Consider the following 21501-nt stretch of genomic DNA (forward strand, 5'->3'; position numbering starts at 1 on the left):
CTCTTTGTTAGCTGTTGGGTTTTGTGGTCTCATATTGTGTCAACGCGGTCGAGAAATCTCGTCTGTCGCCCTCGTGTCCTCCCCCCCCTAGTTGCGTAATGTCACGTCCAGGTCATTTGTCGGTCGAGTGTCGGCCGAGCATGCAACGGGACTCATTGTGCCTCCTACAACTCTGTCTGAGCTCCGGGTGTGTGTCCTCTGTGATTCCCCTGTATGCCTTGTTGTCTTCTATTAGGGAGTCAACCCTTAGTTCGGGCCTATCTATGGCCCTAGGATTCCCTCATCTACGCAGGTGCAGCTGGCAGAGGCCGGGTTCCGCACCGAACGATTTAAGGTTAGTGTCTGGGCAGGGGGTGAATTGGTTGTGTCTTTGTACTAAGGCCTGCACTGGGATCGGACGAATGGGTAGGGGTTAAGCAAGGTGCTTTGACCAATAGATGTGCGTGGGGTGCGTCATTCCCCCCCTTGGTGCCCACCCAGGTCAAGGAGCCCACCTCCATGCGCCGCCCACGACCTTCTGCTTTTCAGCACGTCACTTGCCTCTTTCATCCCCTTCAGGCCCCGAGGGTGGGTTGGTCTCCCTGTGATCCGTTTATCTAGTGCCCAAGGTCTTGTCTCTAGTTCCCTCTTCTGAAGATGAAGTCAATCCACGGTGCCCATGTCTGGAGGCATCGTTCGGTGGTCCCCTTCAGGGTCGCTGTGAGTGTTTCCATCCCGTGGATCTCTTCCACCTTATCCATCCATTGTTGGAGGTCAGGGATCTGCGGAGTGCGCCATCTGGCCGGGATGAGTAATTTAGCTGCGTTTAGTAGGTGTTTCGTGAGTGACCTTTTATATCTTGAAATGGGCATCTCCGTATGGTGGAGGAGCATCTGAAGCGGTTGTAGTTGGAGGTCAGTGTCTAGGATTACTTTGATCTGCGTATGGATCTGGGTCCAGTACTGAGTTATTTTCCTACAGGACCACCAAATGTGTAGGTCCGACCCAACTGCTTCTCCACACCTCCAACATAGGTCAGTGGCGTCTTGGTGCATCCTGTGTAACCGCATAGGGGTTCTATACCAGTTAGTCAACAATTTGTAGTTGATCTCTTGATGTTTGGAACACATAGAGCTTTGGTGCGTGAGTATATGGATTTTCGTCCACTGTTGTTCCGTGAGCACGACTCCCGTGGCTTCCTCCCAGCGTGCAATATATCTCGCAGGTTCTGGGCGGGTCGCCGTTTGGAGTAGAGCGTATAGTGTGGAGACCCCCTTGCTCAGGTGCGTGCGTGCCCTGCAGAGTACTTCGAACTCCGTCAAGCTCCTGTGGAACAGGCGTCTTCCACTATGCGAGGTGTAGCATGTTTTTATTTGAAAATAGCGGAATCTTTCCAGACTCGTTGGAGGTCTATCTGGTATGAGGATATTGAACTCTTTGGACTGTTTCTTGTTTTTATTTGTTTTATTATCATTTATTGTTCCTGTACTCTGCTGCTCCAATTGGATCTGTGTCCGGTATTTCTACTTTGCCTTCCAGTTCCACTGAGAGTGGAGACATGCTTACCACTACTTTATGTCTGTAAGTGTAACCAATAAATTCCCTTTTGATATTTTTATACATACTTCACCATGTATGGCTCTTTTTTTTTCCATTTCTTTGAAGACACTTTTATGTTTGGATCTACTATCAAGTCCAATACTGCATATACCCCAGGGGGGTGAGAGGCCTGATTTACACTTCTGTTTGTGAGTGCATTACTTACTCCATATTCTACCAGTATATTTTTACTGTGTTACGCTATGATATACACTTTTTATCATTTCAGATTTTATTACATTCTTATATAGAATATTCAAATTTTGGATATATTCCTCATGTTGTATTTCAACTCTATGTCTATTTGAATGTGGTTTCCACCTTGTAGCTACTTGTTTTCTACTTTGGGTGTTAGTGAAGTTCACCTGGAACCATTTTCAATTCAGCAGACTTATTGCTTGTGGTTAGTGGGTATACTACTGTTTTGTCACTATCTGGTATGAGGTCTGGGAGTTGTTTGAGGGTGTCTGTCTCACACCATTGATGCATGTACGTGAAATCCGTAGCTCCAAACGTCCTGATTTCTTGTGGTTTGAGGCCCCCAGCCACATTGGGATTGTGGGTGATTGGGGTCAGCGGTCCTGGGGTCGTGGTGAGCGAGAGTCTGGTTCGTATGGAGTACCAGGTCTGCAGGGTCGCTCCTATAAGAGGGTGAGTCCGCGTCTGTTCGCTCCTCTCGTGTTCGTCCAGCCATACAGCCGCCAAGAGTGTTCCCTCTGCCAGAGGGCAAACAGAAGGGGGGAGAGCGGGCATCCCTGCCTCGTCCCGTTCCGAATCGATACAGGGGCGGATAAGGCGCCATTGACTCGCACCCTTGCGGTTGGGGTCGTGTATAAGGATAGAATCCAGGTCATCAGATGCGGCCCAAATCCCATGGCCCGTAATGTGGCCTCCATGTACCTCCAGTCCACTCGATCAAAGGCCTTCTCCGCGTCAGTGGAAAGGAGTACAAGTTTGTGCGCGGAGTGTCCGGCCGCAAGCATGATGTTTAATGCCCTTATGGTGTTGTCCCTGGTCTCTCGGCCCGGGATGAAGCCGACTTGGTCAGGGTCCACTAGTTCTGGAAGCGCATTACTGATGCGGGTGGCCAGTATCTTAGTGAAGAGCTTTAGGTCTGCGTTTAGAAGGGAGATCGGCCTATAACTGGAGCAGCTAGCTGGATCTTTGCCGTCCTTCGGGATGATAGCTATCGTCGCTGTTAGGGAGTCTCGTGGGAGCGTCCCTCCTTCTAGTAGTGAGTTAATGCCTGTCAGGAATTTGGGCATTAGCACATCCCCGAATTCCTTTAGGTACCTGACCGGCAGTCCGTCCGGGCCTGGGGCTTTATTGAGCTTCGATCCTTTCAGCGCTGCCTGTAGTTCCTCGAGTGAGATGGGTGTTTCCAGTTCCTCCGCTGCTTCCAGGTTCAGCGTCTTGGAGACATGTTCCCGTAGGTACTCGGGGAGGTCAGAGCAATGTGAACAGGGGGAGCTTGGACTTGGTTGTGGGTTGTAGGTGTAGACCCGTGGGTGGTTCTACTTAGACTTGACACCTGTGGCAGGATGTCGTGCGGAGTCCCGTCCAGGGGCTAGTCCGCACTCTCTCTACCAATGTAAGGAGGGTGTCCGTCAGTGGGTGCCTGACCCAGACTGCACCTGCGCAGGAGCTATTGTGTGCTGTGGATATTTGGTTGTCTGTTGTAAAGTAGGTGTAAGATGTGTCCTCAGTGAGAGGAAGTCTACCGTTTTCGTGTGGGATGTGTGGTTGAGCATCTCGCCCCCCCGACCGAGAAACGGTTATGGCGTAGGAGGCAAAAGGTGTCCGGCAGCTAAGCATCGTTATGGGTTGTCAGTGTTCCTATGAGGTGCATCAGCGGAGTGGGGGGCTGGGAGTCTTTAGTGTGGGTTCTATGGTCATTCCTGTGAACCTCCCTGAGTCACCCTGGTTGGGGATCCTCTATTCCCCTGGGGTAGTCAGCATGGGCTGGGTGAGCGTGGGTCCAAGTTCAAGGGCGTAGGGGTGCAGTGCAGCTGCTGGGGTCAGGGTCTTCTTTGCGGGGTGACCCCTGGGTGGGAGCGGTCACCTAGTGCGTAATGTGTTTATGAAGTTTGGGTCCTACTGTATCAGCTATCTAATGGTTATGCTGCCCATTGTGTCCTTAGCCGCCCCTCCCCACTTTTAGTTGCCGTGTCTATTTCTCTGCGGTCGGCAGGGCTCCCCCAGGTGTCTCTCCCCCCTCGTGGGCCCCCTGATTCCCTGCTTGGCGGATAGCCCGCATGAATGCCTATGGGCCACTTATTCCCGGAGGTGACCGCAACCCCCCACCCCGTTCGTGATTACCCCCCAACCCCCCCCACCCCCCAGCGCCCCCCTGCCACCACTTCCCCCCCCAGCAGAACCCAGCAGTCCCAGACAGGGCAGAACAGACAATGCAAACATAGTAGTCTTCAGCCTCTGTTGTCGGCCTGCCGCTCGTGACCCCCGTTCCCCGCAGGGGGGGGGGGACCCCCTAGACAGCTGTGCTGAGCATCAACCTCCATCTGGCCGATGTCTCCACCCTCCCGAGACCCCATATCCCTCCCCAACGTGGTACATTTTCCCAGGGCTGGATTAAGAGCCCAGTGGGCCTGGTGCTGACAATTATGATGGGCCTAATTACGGAATCTTATCGACCAAAAACACTAAACCAGTCATACCTCCCAAGCGTCATGTATCTGATGGAGATGGTGCTGGAGGGAAAATCATAGGATGCAGCTATAAGAAAACACATACTCTATGCTAATCTCTCTCTAATTTATGCTTTCATCTTTCAAGTAAATCCATAACCACTAACAGCAGTGTCCAGTGAAGCAGGAATTCAAAGGGTGGGGTAAAAGGGTGTGCCACTGGTGCGAATCATGTGACCAGACCTGCCAAAAGGGGGTGAACATGCCCAAAAAGGGGGCATGTTTATCCAAAGAATTGGAAGGTCAGCCTGGCATGAATGCATGTCAGGCTGCCTACCAATCCTGCAGGCTGTCCAACTAACGGCATACTCAGGCAGCACCCTGAGCTTGACATAAATGCGTCTAATGATGCACTCACTCCATGCTTTCTAAGGACTTTACCCTAGCTCTCGCTGGTCCACTTGTCTCCTTACCTTCTTACTAGCAGGCAGAAGTTCCTGGTATATAGTCTGAGACAGAGAAAAGGTGTATGTAGTGAGTATAGAAGAAAGGGAACATGCCACAGTGTTAGAGAGACCAACGTCTGCATTACCTAAACTAATTTTATTGTCAGCCAGTCCACACAAGTTTGTTCCCATACATCCCTCTTAAGCTTCCAAACTTAAAGGGACACTATAGTCACCAGAACAACTACAGCTTATTGTATTTGTTCTGGTAAGTAGAATCATTCCATTCAGGCTTTTTGCAGTAAACACTGTCTTTTCAGAGAAAATAACTCCTTTGGCCGCTCCTTAAATGGCTGCTAGAGGTTCTTCCTGGGGCAGTACTGCCTAGTGTGCAGCACTGCCATTCAGTGTCTCTACCCTCTGCATGCAGACACTGAACTTTCCTCATAGAGATGCATTGATTCAATTTATCTTTATGAGGAGATGCTGATTGGCCAGGGCTATGTTGGACGTGTGCTGGCTCTGCCCCTGATCTGCCTAGTTGACAGTCCCAGCCAATCCTATGGGGAAGTATTGTAATTTGCTCAGACCACCACTTCTGATGATGTCAGCAGACAGTCAGTTCAGAGGCAGAGCCAGGAGCTGCAGACTTGAATACAAGTAAGATTTTACTATATTTAGGGAGGCAAGAAGGGGCCAGGGTGATGGTTTTAACATAATAGGGTCATAAATACATGATTGTGGTCCTGACCCTATAGTGCTCCTTTAAGAACGAGTATGTGAAGAGTAGTTAAGGTTGCCACCTTTCTTGGAAAAAAATACCAGCCTTAATCATTTGTATAATTAATTAGTTAAGCGTGACATCACATGATGTAAATCACAAGGAGTGACATCAGAGAAAATTCTGTAAAATCACCAACAAACTACTCAGTTTGATTCTGCTGTATAGATGGATTGCTCCCAGTGTCTCCCTGTCTCACAGTGTCTCAGTCTCGCAAGTCACCCAGTGTCTCAGTGTCCCTATGTATCACAGTGTCAGTGTCCCCATGTCGCCCAGTCCCCTAGTCTCCCACTGTCTCAGTTTCCCCATTTCTCCCAGTGTCTCAATGTGTCCCCATGTCACAAGGATACTGGGGACACTGAGAGACATGGGGACACTGAGACATTTAGGGAAACTGGGAGAAATGGGGACACTGAGACACTAGGGACACAGACACTGGGAGACATGGGGACACTGAAACATTTGAGGACACTAGGGACACAGAGACATGGGAACACAGTCTCTGTGTCCCTAGCCAGTAGGGTAGGGGACACTGGCTGGGAGACAGACACTTGGGGACACTGGGAGACATGGGGAAAGTTGTGGACATAGACATGGGGACACTGGGACATATAGGGACACTGGAAGACATGGGGACACTAGGCACACAGAGAGACATGGGACACATACACTGGGAGACTTGGGCACACTAGGGACACTGGCTGGGGGACATGGGGACACTGGGAGACAATGTCTCAGTGTCTCCCAATGTCCCTATGTCTCACAGCATCCCCATGTGTCTCAGCATTCCCATGTGTCTCAGCATCCCCATGTTTTCCAGTGTCTCAGTGTTCCCAGATCTCCCTGTGTCTGTGTCCCCATGTGTCTCAGTTTTCCCTAGTGTCTCAGTTTCCCCTAGTGTCTGTGTCCTCTAGTGTCTGAGTGTCCCCATGTGTCCCTGCTGCCTCCCCCCCCCCCATCCCTCACTTACCTGAGCTGTAGAGCTGCTGTCTGGACTCTGTGCTGTGTTGCTGCTCCCCCACAGATCAGTAAGTAGTAGAGAGAGGCAGGGATATGCTGTAACTTCCTATCCCTGCCTCTCTCCACAGACAGTGACCCCTACTGGCTGGTGCTGGTATTACAGAGTAATCTCCATTTATTCTGAGAAAAATACCTGCATTTGTACTATAGCCGGTATTACTGCAATACCAGCACGGCCAGGCAGCCTCAAATACCGGCTGTGCCAGTAAAATACCAGTCAGGTGGCAAACCTAAGAGTAGTGTGTGTAAAAAAAAAAAAAAAAAATTTTTTTTTTTTAAATGGGCCTATTCCATGGGCCTGGGCCTGGGCCTGGAGCTGCAGCTCCATCAGCCCCTATGTTAATCCGGCCCTGCATTTTCCCCACCCTATGAGATGTCCAGTCTTTTTTAGTAACCACTTAGTCACAAACACTGGCCAAAATTAGCGTTCAATTTAGTTTTTTACTTTTTTCACACACAAACAAATATGAACGCTAACTTTGGCCAGTGTTTGCGACTAAGTGGCTACTTAAAAAGTCTGTACATAGCCCATATTGAATACCCTGTGTTGTCTACTATAAAAAAAAATATGTACATGTGGGGTGTTATTCAGAGATTTATGACAGATAATAATGTTACAATGTCACTATTGATACATTTTAAAAATGTATGTTTTGAAACCGCAATATCCTACTTGTACTTATAGCCCTATAACATGCAAAAAGCATGTAAACACTGGGTATTTTTAAACTCAGGACAACATTTTGAATCTATTTAGCAGTTTTTTTCATTCGCTTTTGTAGATGAGTAAAAGATTTTTCACATAAAAGTCAAAAAACATTTTTCATCATATTTTTTCATTTTTTTAAATTAAATTACATGAGATTATATAAATAATGGTATGTAAAGAAAGCCCCTTTTGTCCTGAAAAAAACAATATATAAATTGTATGGGAACAGTAAATGAGAGAGCGGAAAATTACAGCTAAACACAAACACCACAAAAGTGTAAAAAGAGGCCTGGTCGCAAATGTACAACATCGCAAAAACAGTCCGGTCCTTAAGGGGTTAAAGAGTTGGCAATTTGCATAACAATCGAGTTTAGTCCAGACCTAGCCAGGATACAAAGTCAGATGGGGACAAATAGAAACATTACTTTATTTCACTCTTCTACATTTTCTACATTGACTGCCAGGCGCAAAGGACAGAGCTCATAACAATAAATGACAGAGAGCTGAGATGGGGGCACCAAGTCGCTAATAAAGAAGTGTGGTTTTCTGCATTTAATTTGTTAACTATAGGGATAAGTCAATTAACATAATATAAAACATGCTGAGTAAGGGAGTTAGGGATTTAGCAGCCGGGGTTCTTCAGAGACCTGTAGAACTCTTCCCATGGACGTTCCTGCTTAGTGCTTTCACACCCGATAGAGGGCCTCCCAAACAAATCACTATCAGGTTTCTGATCAGGTCACATAAGAGAGACTTATACCAGGGTTAACTATAGGTTCTTTATTGGTAATCTTTGACATGGTTTTTCTGGGAACAATAAGTACAGCAGGACTTAAAGGGAAGTGGAAAAAATACAGAGGAATGAGAGTAAAAAGAGAATATTAAATAGAGGGTTAGGAAATGTGCCCAAAACAAGATACTTAGGAAATAACGCCTGCAAAGGAAAATATAGGACAAAGAGAGAAGCAGAACCTATAAGCGAGATTATATGCCCCAGACAGGTTATTAGGTAGAAGGAAAACCTATAAGTGAGATTATAGGTAATTAAAGTGAAGGAAAACCTATAAATGAAAATATAGGTTACAGCAGGGCTCGAGTCCTGCAGGAACGCTTGGAAACGGCGTTCCTGTACTTTTTCCAAAGCAGGAATGCTGTTCCCGCTAGTAGTCCTGCAGGACCTGCCCTGCTACCTGCACACAGGGGCCCAGCACACTCTGTGTTCCCTCTCCTGCTGCTCTGTGTCTCACATTCGCGAGTCCCGCGGCCGTCAGAACGTTGCCGCGAGTTACTATGGCAACGCTCCAAACAGCACGCAGGCGAGTCTCGCGAGAGTTAGACAGAGCTGGAGAGGGAACACAGAGTATGCTGGGCACCCGTGGGCAGCGGCTGGCTCCCTCCACCATACCACCAGACCACCAGGGACTCCGATTTCCCTCCTCCCTGACAAGGTAAGAAGCAGGGAGGAGGGAATAAAATTAAAAATATACACACACAAAATGAAAAAAAACAATTATTTCCCCCCTAACACACACACATCATCCAGCACACACACACACATCATCCAGACACACACATCATCATCATTAAGCACACACACTACATTCATTATACACACACTGCACTCACTACAAAACCTACATACACTATGAACAATCTGCACTTACTACCAACACACTACATACATTATACACACTCTGCACTTACTACAAACACACTACATTCAGTATACACAGTCTGCACTCACTACACACACACTACATTCACTATACTTACTCTGCACTCACTACACACACTGCATTCATTATACACACTCTGCACTTACTACAAACACACTACATTCACTATACACACTCTGCACTCACTTCACCCACACTTCATTCACTATACTTAGTCTGCACTCACTACAAACACTGTATTCATTATACACACTCTGCACTCACTACAAATACTACATACACTATACACAAGCTGCACTTACTACAAACACACTACATTCATTATACACACTCTGCACTTACTACAAACACACTACATTCACTATACACACTCTGCACTCACTACACACACTGCATTCATTATACACACGCTGCACTCATTACAAACACTACATACACTATACACAATCTGCACTTACTACAAACACAATACATTCATTATACACAGTCTGCACCCACTACAAACACTACATACACTATACACAATCTGCACTTACTACAAACACAATACATTGACTATACATACTCTGTACTCACTACACACACTACATTCATTATACAAACACTGCACCTACTACAAATACACTACATTTATCATACACACTACATTCATTATACACACTCTGCATTCACTACAAACACACCATATTCATTATACACACTCTGAACATACTACAAACACACTACATTCTTTATACACACTCTGCATTCACTACAAACACACTACATTCTTTATACACACTTTGCATTCACAACAAACACACTACATTCATTATCCATACGCTGCATTCACTACACACACACTACATTCATTATACACACCCTGCATTATGTGCATAGGAGTGTACATTTTTTGGGGGGGAGGAGTGAATCTTGGGTGAGTTCCCACACTTTTTTCCACAGGACTTGACCCCTGGGTTACAAGTAAACAAAATATAACTAGACAGAACTAAACAGAATATAGAGGTTTAAGAAATACAGGTTATTCAGACGTTTAGGGGATCAGCCTCTTTGGTTTTGGATGAAGTACTGCAGATTTCAGAATGTTATAACAGGGTCGTTCTGGATAGTTGCAAATACCTGGAATGTATTATCCAGTTTGGTTGCGTAGATTTCGATAGGTGTAAAGTGGGTTTGAAATAAAGCAAGAAGGTATTAAAGGTATTCAGAAAATAGCAGGTTTTCTCTGTAGGAGCAAGGATCAGAAGATCAGTCAGGTTGAACATCAAGTTCAGTCATTCATTCAATGTAAACATCTTGAGATGGTCTTCGTTAACAATGTTACTAATATCTCTGTCTTGATACACGAGAATTAAAAATAAAGAATAAAAAAAACATGCGGAGTAGTGACAGTTCTCCTGAAAGCTCTGTTGCTCTGTCTCTTGCCCCACCTACATTTTTCAGTCAGTCTGAGCCGTACTGTGCAACAGGCCTAGAAAACCACACAATGAATCCTGCAGCCTTTTCCCATCCATTAGGATGACCAAACTACCTACTAATGCAGTCAAGTGTAGACAACCGTCTGCAGTCTTCATTATCTTTCAATGCAGGTCACACACTTATTCAAATAGATAAATGTGGTATCTGAATACTAGTAGTGTTGGAGCTATAATGCCCAATATAAAGAGAAACATTTCTAGACGCAGTACAGAAATAGTCTTGATTTTACAAAATAGTACTAGTAATGTAGTATGTAGTGCTATGTGTTTTCATGTACTGTTAACAATTGAATGCAGTGGTTTACTAGTGTGTTGTGTTTGCTTTTGAATGTAGGGGTGTGTCTGTATGTATTGTTGATGTTTGAATGCAGGGGTATATTTGTGTTTAGTGTTGGCATTTAAATTCCAAGATGTATGCACATTACACATAAACTGCCAAACACACTGTGATACACATACACACATGCAGATACAGACGCATATCCAGAGAGACACACACACACACACACTGAAACACATACAGATACTCACATACACATGTACAAACATACAGATTCACAGACACACATGCAGATACACACAATGATACAGACACAATGACACAAATGCAGATACACAGGGGCACACACAGGTACACATATAGCTACACAGACACACAGATTCAGAAACAGACTGTTATGCTTTTCCATTTTCTGCAGGTTCAACTCTTTATTTAGTCACTAAATTAAATATTTCAACAAACTTTAGCTGAAACATAATAGATTTTGTGTCTCTTTAGTAAAGTTGTCTCTTTATTGTCTCTTTAGTAAATTTGAAGCAGTAGATATAGACAGAGTCTTTACAGAGGAGATGAGTGACCTTAATCAATGTGTAGTATCACAGGAGAAAAAGATATACACAATTTCATAGTAATACTGCCAAAAAGTTTTTTGTAGCATTTAGAGAAAAATATCAAAAGAAAGCCAGTTAATTCCTCTAGGGGAATATTCACTAAAGTCAGCTTTCAGAGGAGACGGTTTCTTTGGATAATTTATTTCACCTTGAAGCAAAAGTAATCTTTTAGCAGTAGAATAGTCTCGAGTTCCAAGGTCAGGAGTAGGGAGGATCGGCAGAAACAAAGTCACAAACGGAGGTTCAGTACACAAAGAATTCAGGTAAGTGGGAGCTCAAACGGCAGTATTGAATCACTTAAACAATTTGAGTGAGCAATTCAACACTGCCTTGAGTCTGATTAAATAAGCTGGTATCTGATGTCGGAAGCGGGGCGATCGGTGAAACCCCGAAGTGGAACAAGGAGATCACCGATTCTGGTATGACAGACACACAGATAGATACAAAGACAGAGACAGATACACAATGGTAGATAGACAGACACAAATACATTTGCAAAATTAAAAAAAAAAAAAAATTGCCGCCCTCCTGTTTTGGCCTGTTTAAATATTTTGGGTCCATTTTGGTTGCTGGCCACCTTAGGATCCCACAGGAGGTGGCCTGAACAGCACCTGCCGAAATACAGTGTCTGGAAGAAGGGATGAGCATGGGCGGCAAGGGAGCGTTGATCCTCCTGCTCTTCCTCACTGCTCTGCACTTACACACCCTCTATGAAGATGCATTGTCAGGAGCTGGTATATTACATCACTAAACAGCGCATGAGGAAGGACAAGAAGGCTAAAGCTACCCCACACTAGAGCCCATGGAGAGGACCCACGCCAGCTCTCCAAAAGATAAGGAAGCTGGGTGGGCCTCAAATTATTATTTTTAAAAGACAATGAATAACAACATTTATTTCTGAGTGTGTGTGAGAGAATGTGTATGGGTGAGCAGGTGAAATAATAGAGTGTGAGAAGGAATCTAAACCACCTGCAGATAACAGCAGTGCATCTTGCAGCATTAAGATCCCCTGAAGCGGTCAATCACATTCACCTCGCTCAGTCTGTTGGATGCAGTCTGAAATTGTGAACAGGAGAGTGATCAGCTGACACTCCTGGAGCTCTAGTGGCGATTATAAGCAGTGCATGGGAGATCCCAGGTAAAAAGTCAAACCATTCCAAAACAGTTTACAATAAGGGTCACCAAGGCACTCTTGACACAATAACGCTACAGAGCACTGTCGTGGTTATGGTGCTTGGAGTGTCTCTTAAATCAACAAAGCCGGTCTTAAAGCACAGTATATACACACACGTTTCCAATAAATACCAGATCAGGGAGGGGATGAAAATACTAAATTGTGAATTGTAAATAAAGGAAAAGCAGATTGTAGTGAAAGGAGGACAGACATGATAAATACATTTTATTTATCAGGATGCTTACAATTTAATTACTTATTTTCTTCCACTCCCAGTATAACGGTATTCTCTTTTAATCATTCTCTCCCTGCCCATTCAGGAATTCTAAAGCTATCGGAAACCATCCTGTGGAAAGATGGTATATTTTCCAGCAACCAGGTGTTAGTGCACTCTAACGTCCATAATGTAGCCCATGGATCAGCGCAGCTAAGAGGAATAGGCCTTGACAGAGCCAGGAGGTAGGCATAGCAAGCACAGGAAGTTAGTGACAGCTAGCATGCTGGGTAGGGCGGAGCCATAAGGGGAATATTTACACAAGCCGTTATATGAAGTGGCCATTTTAACTGAACCTAAGCTTACCTGTCAGTTGTGAAAGCTGCCTGCCCTGGAGGGAGAAGGCAGCAGCATGGAGGCAGCATGGAAGAACAGAGCAGTATTCAGGCAGAAGGCAGCATAGAAGAACATTTTTAATCAGAGCTTCACTTACCTGTTAATTGTGACAGGTCTGGGAAGTTCTTCTTTTTTCTTTTTCTGCAGGTCCATGGCGTCCCTGGAAGAGATCCTGGCTGGAGTGAGGGCAGCAGTGAAGGACCGTGGGCTGGCCTGGCTGCATGAGCAACTGGGGGCTGCAGTTCCCCCTCCGGCACCAGCAGAGCGCAGGACGGCGCGAAGAGCACGGGCGCCCCAGCGTTGAGCCCGGGCATGGCGCCTGCACCACGGCGTCGGAGGAGGCTGTCGGCGCCCAGCCAGGAGGCAGGAGGGTCGGAGGTTGCTGGAGGACGGCCGGCGTCGTATGTTCGACGCGGCGCCGTTCGGGCGAGGACGGCCGCAAAGCGCGGGCCTGCAGCGGCAAGCGCCCCACTTAAGATGGCGGCTGGCGGCAAGATACCGCGGGAGGAAGGCTCCAGCACGGCAGGAATGGCGGCCGGGATGGCGGAAGAGCACATGGAAAGAGGCAGTTCGCTGAGGCGTCCCGGTGAGTCTATACTTGTCACTGTGGGGCAGGGGACTGGTGGGACAGGTGACAACTCCGCACAGGCGGCCCCCCAGCCGCTCAGGGGTGGCCCGGTCTGCAGGATCAATTCGGAGACGGCCTGGGAGGTGGCCAGGACGGGAGCGGCAGGGGTACCCTCAGGTTGCCAGGGGGGGCAGGGTGCCCCAGAGCCAGGCGCAGCGGCTAACGTTGGGCCAGGCCCAGCGGACAGGGGAGAGGCACGGGGTGCTGCACTGGACAGGGATGACAGGAGCTGCTGCAGCGGGAGGATGGGCCCCTCAGGCTGCTCTCACGGGGGGCACCGCAGCAGGGACACGGATAGGAGGGATTACAGAAGGGAGCGGCGCAGCGTTAGCGCCAGGCCCAGCAGCGGAAGGAGGTCAGCGGGTCGGCAGTGGAGTAGGGACAGGAGCCCGTCACACAGCAGGCGCAGTGGTTCCAAGACCAGCTGCAGGGGGAGGAGAAGGAGGTCCAGTTCCACGGACAGTCGGGGGAGGAGCCGGCGCAGCGCAGTGCTGCAGTGCGCAGGGACGGCAGAGGCCGCCAGGAGCAAGGAAGTTAGGCCGGTGCGGAGGTGCAAAGCTTGGAACAGTGAAAAGGAGCGTAGGGAGGAAGGACGGGTAGGGTCCCAGCGGTACAGTCTACCCAGGTTGTCTTCTCCTTACAGGTCACGGAGCAATACCCCTACGGTCCTGAGGAGGGATCAGGCGAATAGGAGTCGGCGTCATCTGGACACTCCGGGGCCTGAAAAGGTGGACGGAAGGGCGGCATCCCCGGGGCCTGGCATGGCCGGGGTCTCCAGTGGTCGAGGAGTGTTACTCCTACGAGCTTGAGGCGGGACCAGCGCGGACAGGAGTCGGCGTCCACCAGATACTCCAGAGCCTGGCAAGGTGGACAGAAGGACAGCACAGACGGGGGTTCGGGCGGTGAGTCAATAAACACACCACACTTTTTAAATTGCAAAAATCATTTTAGAGTCATGATCAAGGAAAAAAGGGGCCGTCCCCACGGTGCGGAAGGGTGGGGTCACCGAAGGGCGGTCGGGAGGCAGAAGTTAGGGCGGTGGTGATGGCGTGCCGGGAAGGGGAATAGGGTGTACCGGTACCGGGGACATTCGACGGGGCAGGAGAACAGTTAGATGTGTGGCAATATTCCAGGCGCGGCGTGACGAAATGGGCATGTGTCCATCGCGGGGACATTGGGGGGGGTCACTTGAAGGCGGAGGATACGTTTTGATTAAGGGATTTAAAAAAAAAAAAATAATAATAATAATAATTTTCCTGTCTTCCGCTCGAGGAGTTCCTTGATTTTAAAAGGGGATGATAAGGAGGCCGGAAAAGAAGAGGAGGGGAAAGGCGGAAGTATCGCAAGATACTGAAGACTTTGGGAATTGGCTTAGGGCTTTTGTATCCTAGTAGGCGTAATCGGGGTAAGGTCCCCGTTTCCTAATGATGGTGCAGGAAATTTGCTCTTTTCGGGGGCTGCCGTCGCGCCCCCAGGAGCAGGCAAGTTCAGTCTGATAAAAAACTTATCGCACCCGAAAGGGGCATCGGTAAATGAGGACATCGACACGGACCTGTTCTGTATCTTTGGCATCATTTGGCCTTGCCGTCGAGTTGGTTCGGGGGATCGGGACGTGTTCGATTATTAACGACCCTTCCATCTTTTGGGTTGCATGTTTGCAGGTGCCTATTGGTAACCTCTGCTTGCCAAGGGGCTGTTCCATTTCATGTTCCTACTTCGGGAAGTTGGTTCCGTCTGGGAGTGGGTGGTGAAAGAGGAATCAGGAAGGGGTTCCTTAGTACATTATCTGTAAGATAGCTTGCTGTGTGGGCTCGGCTGGGCCGGGCCTTTGTGGACATACCTTACGGTCGCGGGAATCCTACCGCGCGTCTTAGCTTAGGCTGGAAATTGTTTCGGTGGTAGGAGAGTGTCAATTGCCTGGGGATCAGTTGACTGCACTTCGGGAATTAGGGTGAAGGTTCACAGGCCCGAGAAGGTCACGCTGAGAAATCGCTGTTGTTCATAAGGCAGTTTCAGGTTAGTCACGAGGAATGGGTCTGTAGCGGTTTCATGGCGAAGGCTACTTGTGGTGCCATTGCGGGTGGTATCGAGTTGTTCACGGATGCCTCTGGGAACATAGATTCCGGAGCATACCTGGAAGGCAGGTGGTGTGCGGAGCGGTGGCAGGAGGCATGAAAGGTAAGTCCTCTAATTCGAAGTTGGCATCTTTTGAGTTATTTCCATTGGGAGTGGCCGTGGCTCTAAAAGGTGAAGGATTAAGGGACGAAAAGTCGTAATTCACAGACAATACGGCGGGGTTCATGCGGTTTACCATCCAGCCGGGTCCTCGGTACAGGAGGTACGCCAATGGCGGCGATTCGTATTATGGTGCAGGCATGCCACGTGCCTGGTTGGCGGAAGGTAGGGGCTGGTTACTTGGCTCGCGCACAAGGGGACAAGCTGCGAATGGCGGCCCCAAGGGGCGCGGGAGGAGGGACAGGCCGGTTTGGTGGAAGTGTGGCAGCTTGAGACGCCATGCATGGAGGATTGATACGGAATCCTATGGCACCGGCCACGGGGACCGCCTATGTGGCGGCATTGGGATATATGGGACGAGGCGGTTGGTTTCACTGGGGGTCCCAGTCAAAGGAGGGGCGAATGGATACCTTGCTGTGGTTCCTAAGCCACTTGTTCTTTTAGCTCCATCGGCAAGGGACAAGAGCATGGCGGCATTGGCGTTAGGGTTCAAACTGACTGGGAGGAAGTGACGGAATGTTGACACGTCCGTCAGGCATCGCGGGTCTTACGAAGAGGTATGAAATATGTCGGTGCCGGGCGGCTGGTTTCCTTGGGTAATGCAACGCCCGGTGGTGTGTTACTCTACTTTTGAGGTGAGTATGTTTGCGGTGGCCTTCTCGGGGGCTTGGAGCCATTCGGATTGGGGAGCTGGTGAGTGCCTTTCAGGCGGGTGTTGGGGGGGTTCTACACTCGGTTGTTGAACCTCAGTCGGTTAAGGTAATGATTCGGTGGGGTTGTACAAGAACGGATGTGTATGGTAAAGGAGGTTTGGTAAAGCTATATTCCTTGCCGAGGTCAGGGGTACGCCCGGCGCCAAGCGCATCATGTTACTTGGAGCTTCGCCCGGACATCCCGGGTGGCTTACTGGTAAAAGGGGACGGATCGGCACAGTCACGATTCAATTCATGCAGGGGTTTGTTCGGAGGGGCTTGACAATGTTGGGTTTGGATCCCGGGCACTTTGGGGCCCAAGCTTCCCGGATAATGGCGGCGACAGAGGCGTCCCGTCTGGTTTTAAGTGAGGACCTGGGGAAACGTTTAGGCAAGTGGGAGTCAGTACGGTTTAAGTCCTGCTTGCGGCCGGTCTATTTGGTTTAATGGCTATGGACGTTTGTGTTTGGGGCTATGCTGCTTTCGTTTCAGGTTTGGTGACATGGTTGGTGGGCCACTCTTACATCTAAGGGGCGCAGAAGGGAGCCGCGGTTCGGGTCAAGCGCAACTGGGCTTTCCTTTGGAATTGGTGGAGCTGGAGTGGTTTTGGTTTTCGGGGGTTTTGGTGGCAAGGCAATGGTGGAGGAAATTTTCCGGAAGGTAACTAGGGGTACTGTCTAGGACATTCTGGTAACCCGCAAGGGCGGGAAGGATATCGGCATGGTCCCGGAAAAGGAATTGAACAGGTGGAGGCAGAGGGAGGTGGACTGGCTATGGGAGCTGGCCACAGGTGTGGTGGTGGTGCGGTCCGAGATGGTTCCTCGGTTACATTGGAGACATACTAGGTACCCGGTCTCGGTGGCGAGGACGAATGAAAAAAAAAAAAAAAATTGATGGCGGTATTTATCAGATGTGGGGGCGGTGTAACAGTGAGACACAACGGACTGGGAGGCAAGCTCCCTGGGTACTCCAGGGGGGATGGGGTAAGTTTTTCGGATGTAAGGTGTGATCTGTTTAAATTGGGCCTTCAGGAAGGCATTCAACAGGCCTTATTCCGGTGTGGTGGGGGTCGCTCAGGAGCTTTAGGTGTCAAGTCCTGAGCTGTGGCGGGGAATGGCCTGGTTAAATCGGAGGGTAGATGGAGGAGAAAGTGGGCATCCTGAGGTTTAGTGTGGATTGGGCAGTGTTGCACGTGGTTGGTAGGTTCGAGCCCGTCGGTGGCTCCGAACCTGGGGGTGTGGTGGTGTCTTGGTACACCCTACACTGGAACTGATGGGTAGTGGTGTCTTGGTACACCCCTACAATGGATATGGTGGGTAGCGGTGTCTTGGTACACCCCTACAATGGATATGGTGGGTAGCGGTGTCTTGGTACACCCCTACAATCGATATGGTGGGTAGCGGTGTCTCGGTACACCCCTACAATTTAACCTGGTGGAAATGTGGTCATATTGGACGGCCAAATTCTGTATTAACATGTTTTTTAGATTGTTATCCATTGTTATTACTGTGGGGTCATTGCTAGGGGTATGTTATGTATATGGGGGGATGTTAACTTTAATAAGATTTGTTGGCAATGACCCCATTTGTTATTCCTTAATTATTTTATTAATAATTTAATAAAGCTGTGGACTAATTATTTCCAACAGTATAACCTGTGTCCGTGTTTTAATGGGGGTTGGGGTAAGGTTAGCGCATATGCCGGCAAATCCGACTGTGCGCCGGTCATGTAGCCCATGGATCAGCGCAGCTAAGAGGAATAGGCCTTGACAGAGCCAGGAGGTAGGCATAGCAACCACAGGAAGTTAGTGACAGCTAGCATGCTGGGTAGGGCGGAGCCATAAGGGGAATATTTACACAAGCCATTATATGAAGTGGCCATTTTAACTGAACCTAAGCTTACCTGTCAGTTGTCCCTCCCACCCTCCCTGTATTTGGTTAGATTAGTTGATTTCCCGTTTTTTCACAGCGGCGGGGAATGGCCTAGTTAAATCGGAGGGTAGATGGAGGAGAAAGTGGGCATCCTGAGGTTTAGTGTGGATTGGGCAGTGTTGCACGTGGTTGGTAGGTTCGAACCCGTCGGTGGCTCCGAACCTGGGGGTGTGGTGGTGTCTTGGTACACCCTACACTGGAACTGATGGGTAGCGGTGTCTTGGTACACCCCTACAATGGATATGGTGGGTAGCGGTGTCTTGGTACACCCCTACAATGGATATGGTGGGTAGCGGTGTCTTGGTACACCCCTACAATTTAACCTGGTGGAAATGTGGTCATATTGGACGGCCAGTTTCTGTATTAACATGTTTTTTAGATTGTTATCCATTGTTATTATTGTGGGGTCATTGCTAGGGGTATGTTATGTATATGGGGGGATGTTAACTTTAATAAGATTTGTTGGCAATGACCCCATTTGTTATTCCTTAATTATTTTATTAATAATTTAATAAAGCTGTGGACTAATTATTTCCAACAGTATAACCTGTGTCCGTGTTTTAATGGGGGTTGGGGTAAGGTTAGCGCATATGCCGGCAAATCCGACTGTGCGCCTGTCAAGTTTTACCGGACAAAGGGCCAAGGACTGTTAGCAGCTGGAGGTTCTGTGAATTTGAAAATAAAGTCAACTCTGCTAAATGTTATTCATGACAATGGAGCACTGTGGATAATCAAATCAAGTTGCAAATTTTATAACATAATAGCTGAATTCTTAACACTTTCAATTCGTTATCATTTCTCCACAATTGCTCCACAAATGTGTCAGTTTGTAAGCAGCGTTCACTGAATGATTTGCATGCACTATTTATACAAGTCGTGTCAGTGCACTGCTCAGTTTTTATCACATATACCCTTTACAAAAAAAAATAAAAAAATCTGAAGACAATAACTCAGACAGAGATAATGATTTGGAGTGGCCAGGAGGACTTTATTTTGAAGCAGATATTTTAATTGCCATGCCCTCCGCAGACTGTGCAGAGACCTCAAGAGAGAGTCATCATGAGAAAGGGCAGGTGTACAGAAAGAAATAAACACACATGCTCAGACATATTAGAATTACTGCTAAATCAGATCTGATCTTATCGTGGTCTCTAGAACCCAGATTCTAACCTAGACATTCTTAAAACCAGCAATGGTTCTATAAGGATGCATTTATATAACTGCAAAAAGCAATTCCCCCAATCTAATATGATGTGAGTAATTCCAAAATTATTTGGTCAGTGCTGAACTGCAATTGAAAGAAACTCATATGTTAATTTACATGTATGTATGTATGTTTATCAACCTACTTGTCACTGAAATCTTACCATGACGTTACTACTGCGATATCCTATATTTTTATATTGTACAGGAAAGCACTGAAAGGCTTCATATCACTAATTAATGAATAATTTCACAACCAATACGTATTTCTGTACAGTAGTTATTATTGCAATGATTGGAGTATTAAAAGAGGGCAAACAAATCTTTGCAGTATTCTGCATTAAGCCCCCGGATTTGAAATTAAACGGGTACTATATATGTGACTGAGAACTAGATAAGACAAAACTATATAGATTTATACTGGAGTCGTGACTTCACAATGAGCTAGCTTAACTTGCCCTAGTGATGTCACTTATCTTTTGATAATTTAAAAAGGAATTAAAACATTTTTAGTGTAGGGTCAGTGTGCACAGAGAAGCACAAGCACACAGAACAGAAAACAATTAAAAAAAAAAAAAAAAAAGACAAGAAGGATCAGATAATAGCGAAGGACAAGCTCAGAGGACCTGGTAGAACAGGCTTGCACGAGAATATGTCATAGAAGATACACTAGCTTACAGAAATGGAACTGACGACACTAAAAAGTTTAAACAATTTTGCTACTTTTTTTGTTCCTGTTTTCAGACTTTTGGATTTTTTAATTTTTTTTAAATAGGTTTTTTTTGTTTTCATGTATTTTTTTTCTTTTAATGACAATAATATTGAGCTAGGATTAGCAGCATGAGAAAATCAGGCAAGACATGCTGGTCTCTGTCCCAAATCTGGCAAGGCATGGCATTAACAGCTCTCAAGGGGAATCTTATCTGGCACATGGTACTTTTGATGTTACATGACAGGCACTGCCTGTAATTGTGGGCATGGAGATATGCTGCCTTCTTTTCTGGACTTGCCACTGCCGCAAGTCACAATCTCCATGCCCCCAATCTCCGCAGCACCATCTTCATTGTAGAGCCTTTTGATCCCGTCATAGAAGTCGTCTACTTCCATCTGCTCCACCTTTCGCTTGGCAGAAGCCTGCTTACAAGTGGCAGGAGCTGCAAGTCGCCGGTGGAGGACAGCTGCTCCATTGGTCAGACCTCCTGGTGTACGCTTGCTTTGAATTCCTGGCCCTGACACAGGGGAGGGGTGCATTTGAAACGCTCCTCTGTTGCAGGTTACCAAGGTACGCTTGAGGGGATGGTAGACGTATAACGCATTGGGAGGCAAGGGAGCCTGCAAAGGAGAAAGGTGCAGTGCTGCTACTTCCCGACAGTGGAACAGCTCGGAGCTATCCATCTGAAAATTTAGAGCAAAGAGATGAACATCCATGAGCAAAAATTCCAACAACAGGAGCTATAAAGCCACCAATTACAGGAAATCAGGTCCCAGACACACATTTTTATAATCATCAATTTTGTTTAACTATATAATATTATATATATATTGAGAGCACAACAGATATCAGGGTTCTCACATTCAATTCACGACCTTTTGCAAGAATAAAGATTTCACAGAAGATGTTTATTTTCTCAAACCTTGAGTTAGGTTTACATGCAGACTAAGAAAATTGAATAATGGTAAGTCAACCTAGTTTAAGAGGTTCATTCATAATCCATCGATATGAAGCTGATCTATGTAATGTGTGGTAGTGAAAAATTACATTGGCATAATTAGTGAGAAGGTTAATCAATGCAATCTAATAGCA

The 21501-nt window shown here is 47.2% G+C and overlaps 1 protein-coding gene and 1 long non-coding RNA gene across 2 annotated transcripts in view; both read right to left on the reverse strand.

Annotated features, from left to right (window-relative positions):
• Positions 1-12596: 12596 nt before the first annotated feature.
• Positions 12597-19406, reverse strand: LOC134614671 (uncharacterized). The gene is made up of 2 exons (XR_010091262.1): positions 19102-19406; positions 12597-12788 (listed from the first exon to the last, which is right to left on the reverse strand). It is a non-coding gene; the product is annotated as an uncharacterized LOC134614671 (long non-coding RNA).
• Positions 19407-19461: 55 nt separating this feature from the next.
• The window catches only part of CCNI (cyclin I), a 29902-nt gene continuing 27862 nt past the window's right edge, over positions 19462-21501 (reverse strand). Inside the window, exon 7 of the mRNA XM_063458698.1 lies at positions 19462-21092. Coding sequence (XP_063314768.1) covers positions 20643-21092 — 450 coding nt within the window. The 3' untranslated portion in view covers positions 19462-20642. The remainder of the gene's footprint in view (positions 21093-21501) is intronic.

This window comes from Pelobates fuscus, chromosome 6 (assembly GCF_036172605.1).
Source record: "Pelobates fuscus isolate aPelFus1 chromosome 6, aPelFus1.pri, whole genome shotgun sequence".
NCBI classification, from domain to species: Eukaryota; Metazoa; Chordata; class Amphibia; order Anura; family Pelobatidae; genus Pelobates; species Pelobates fuscus.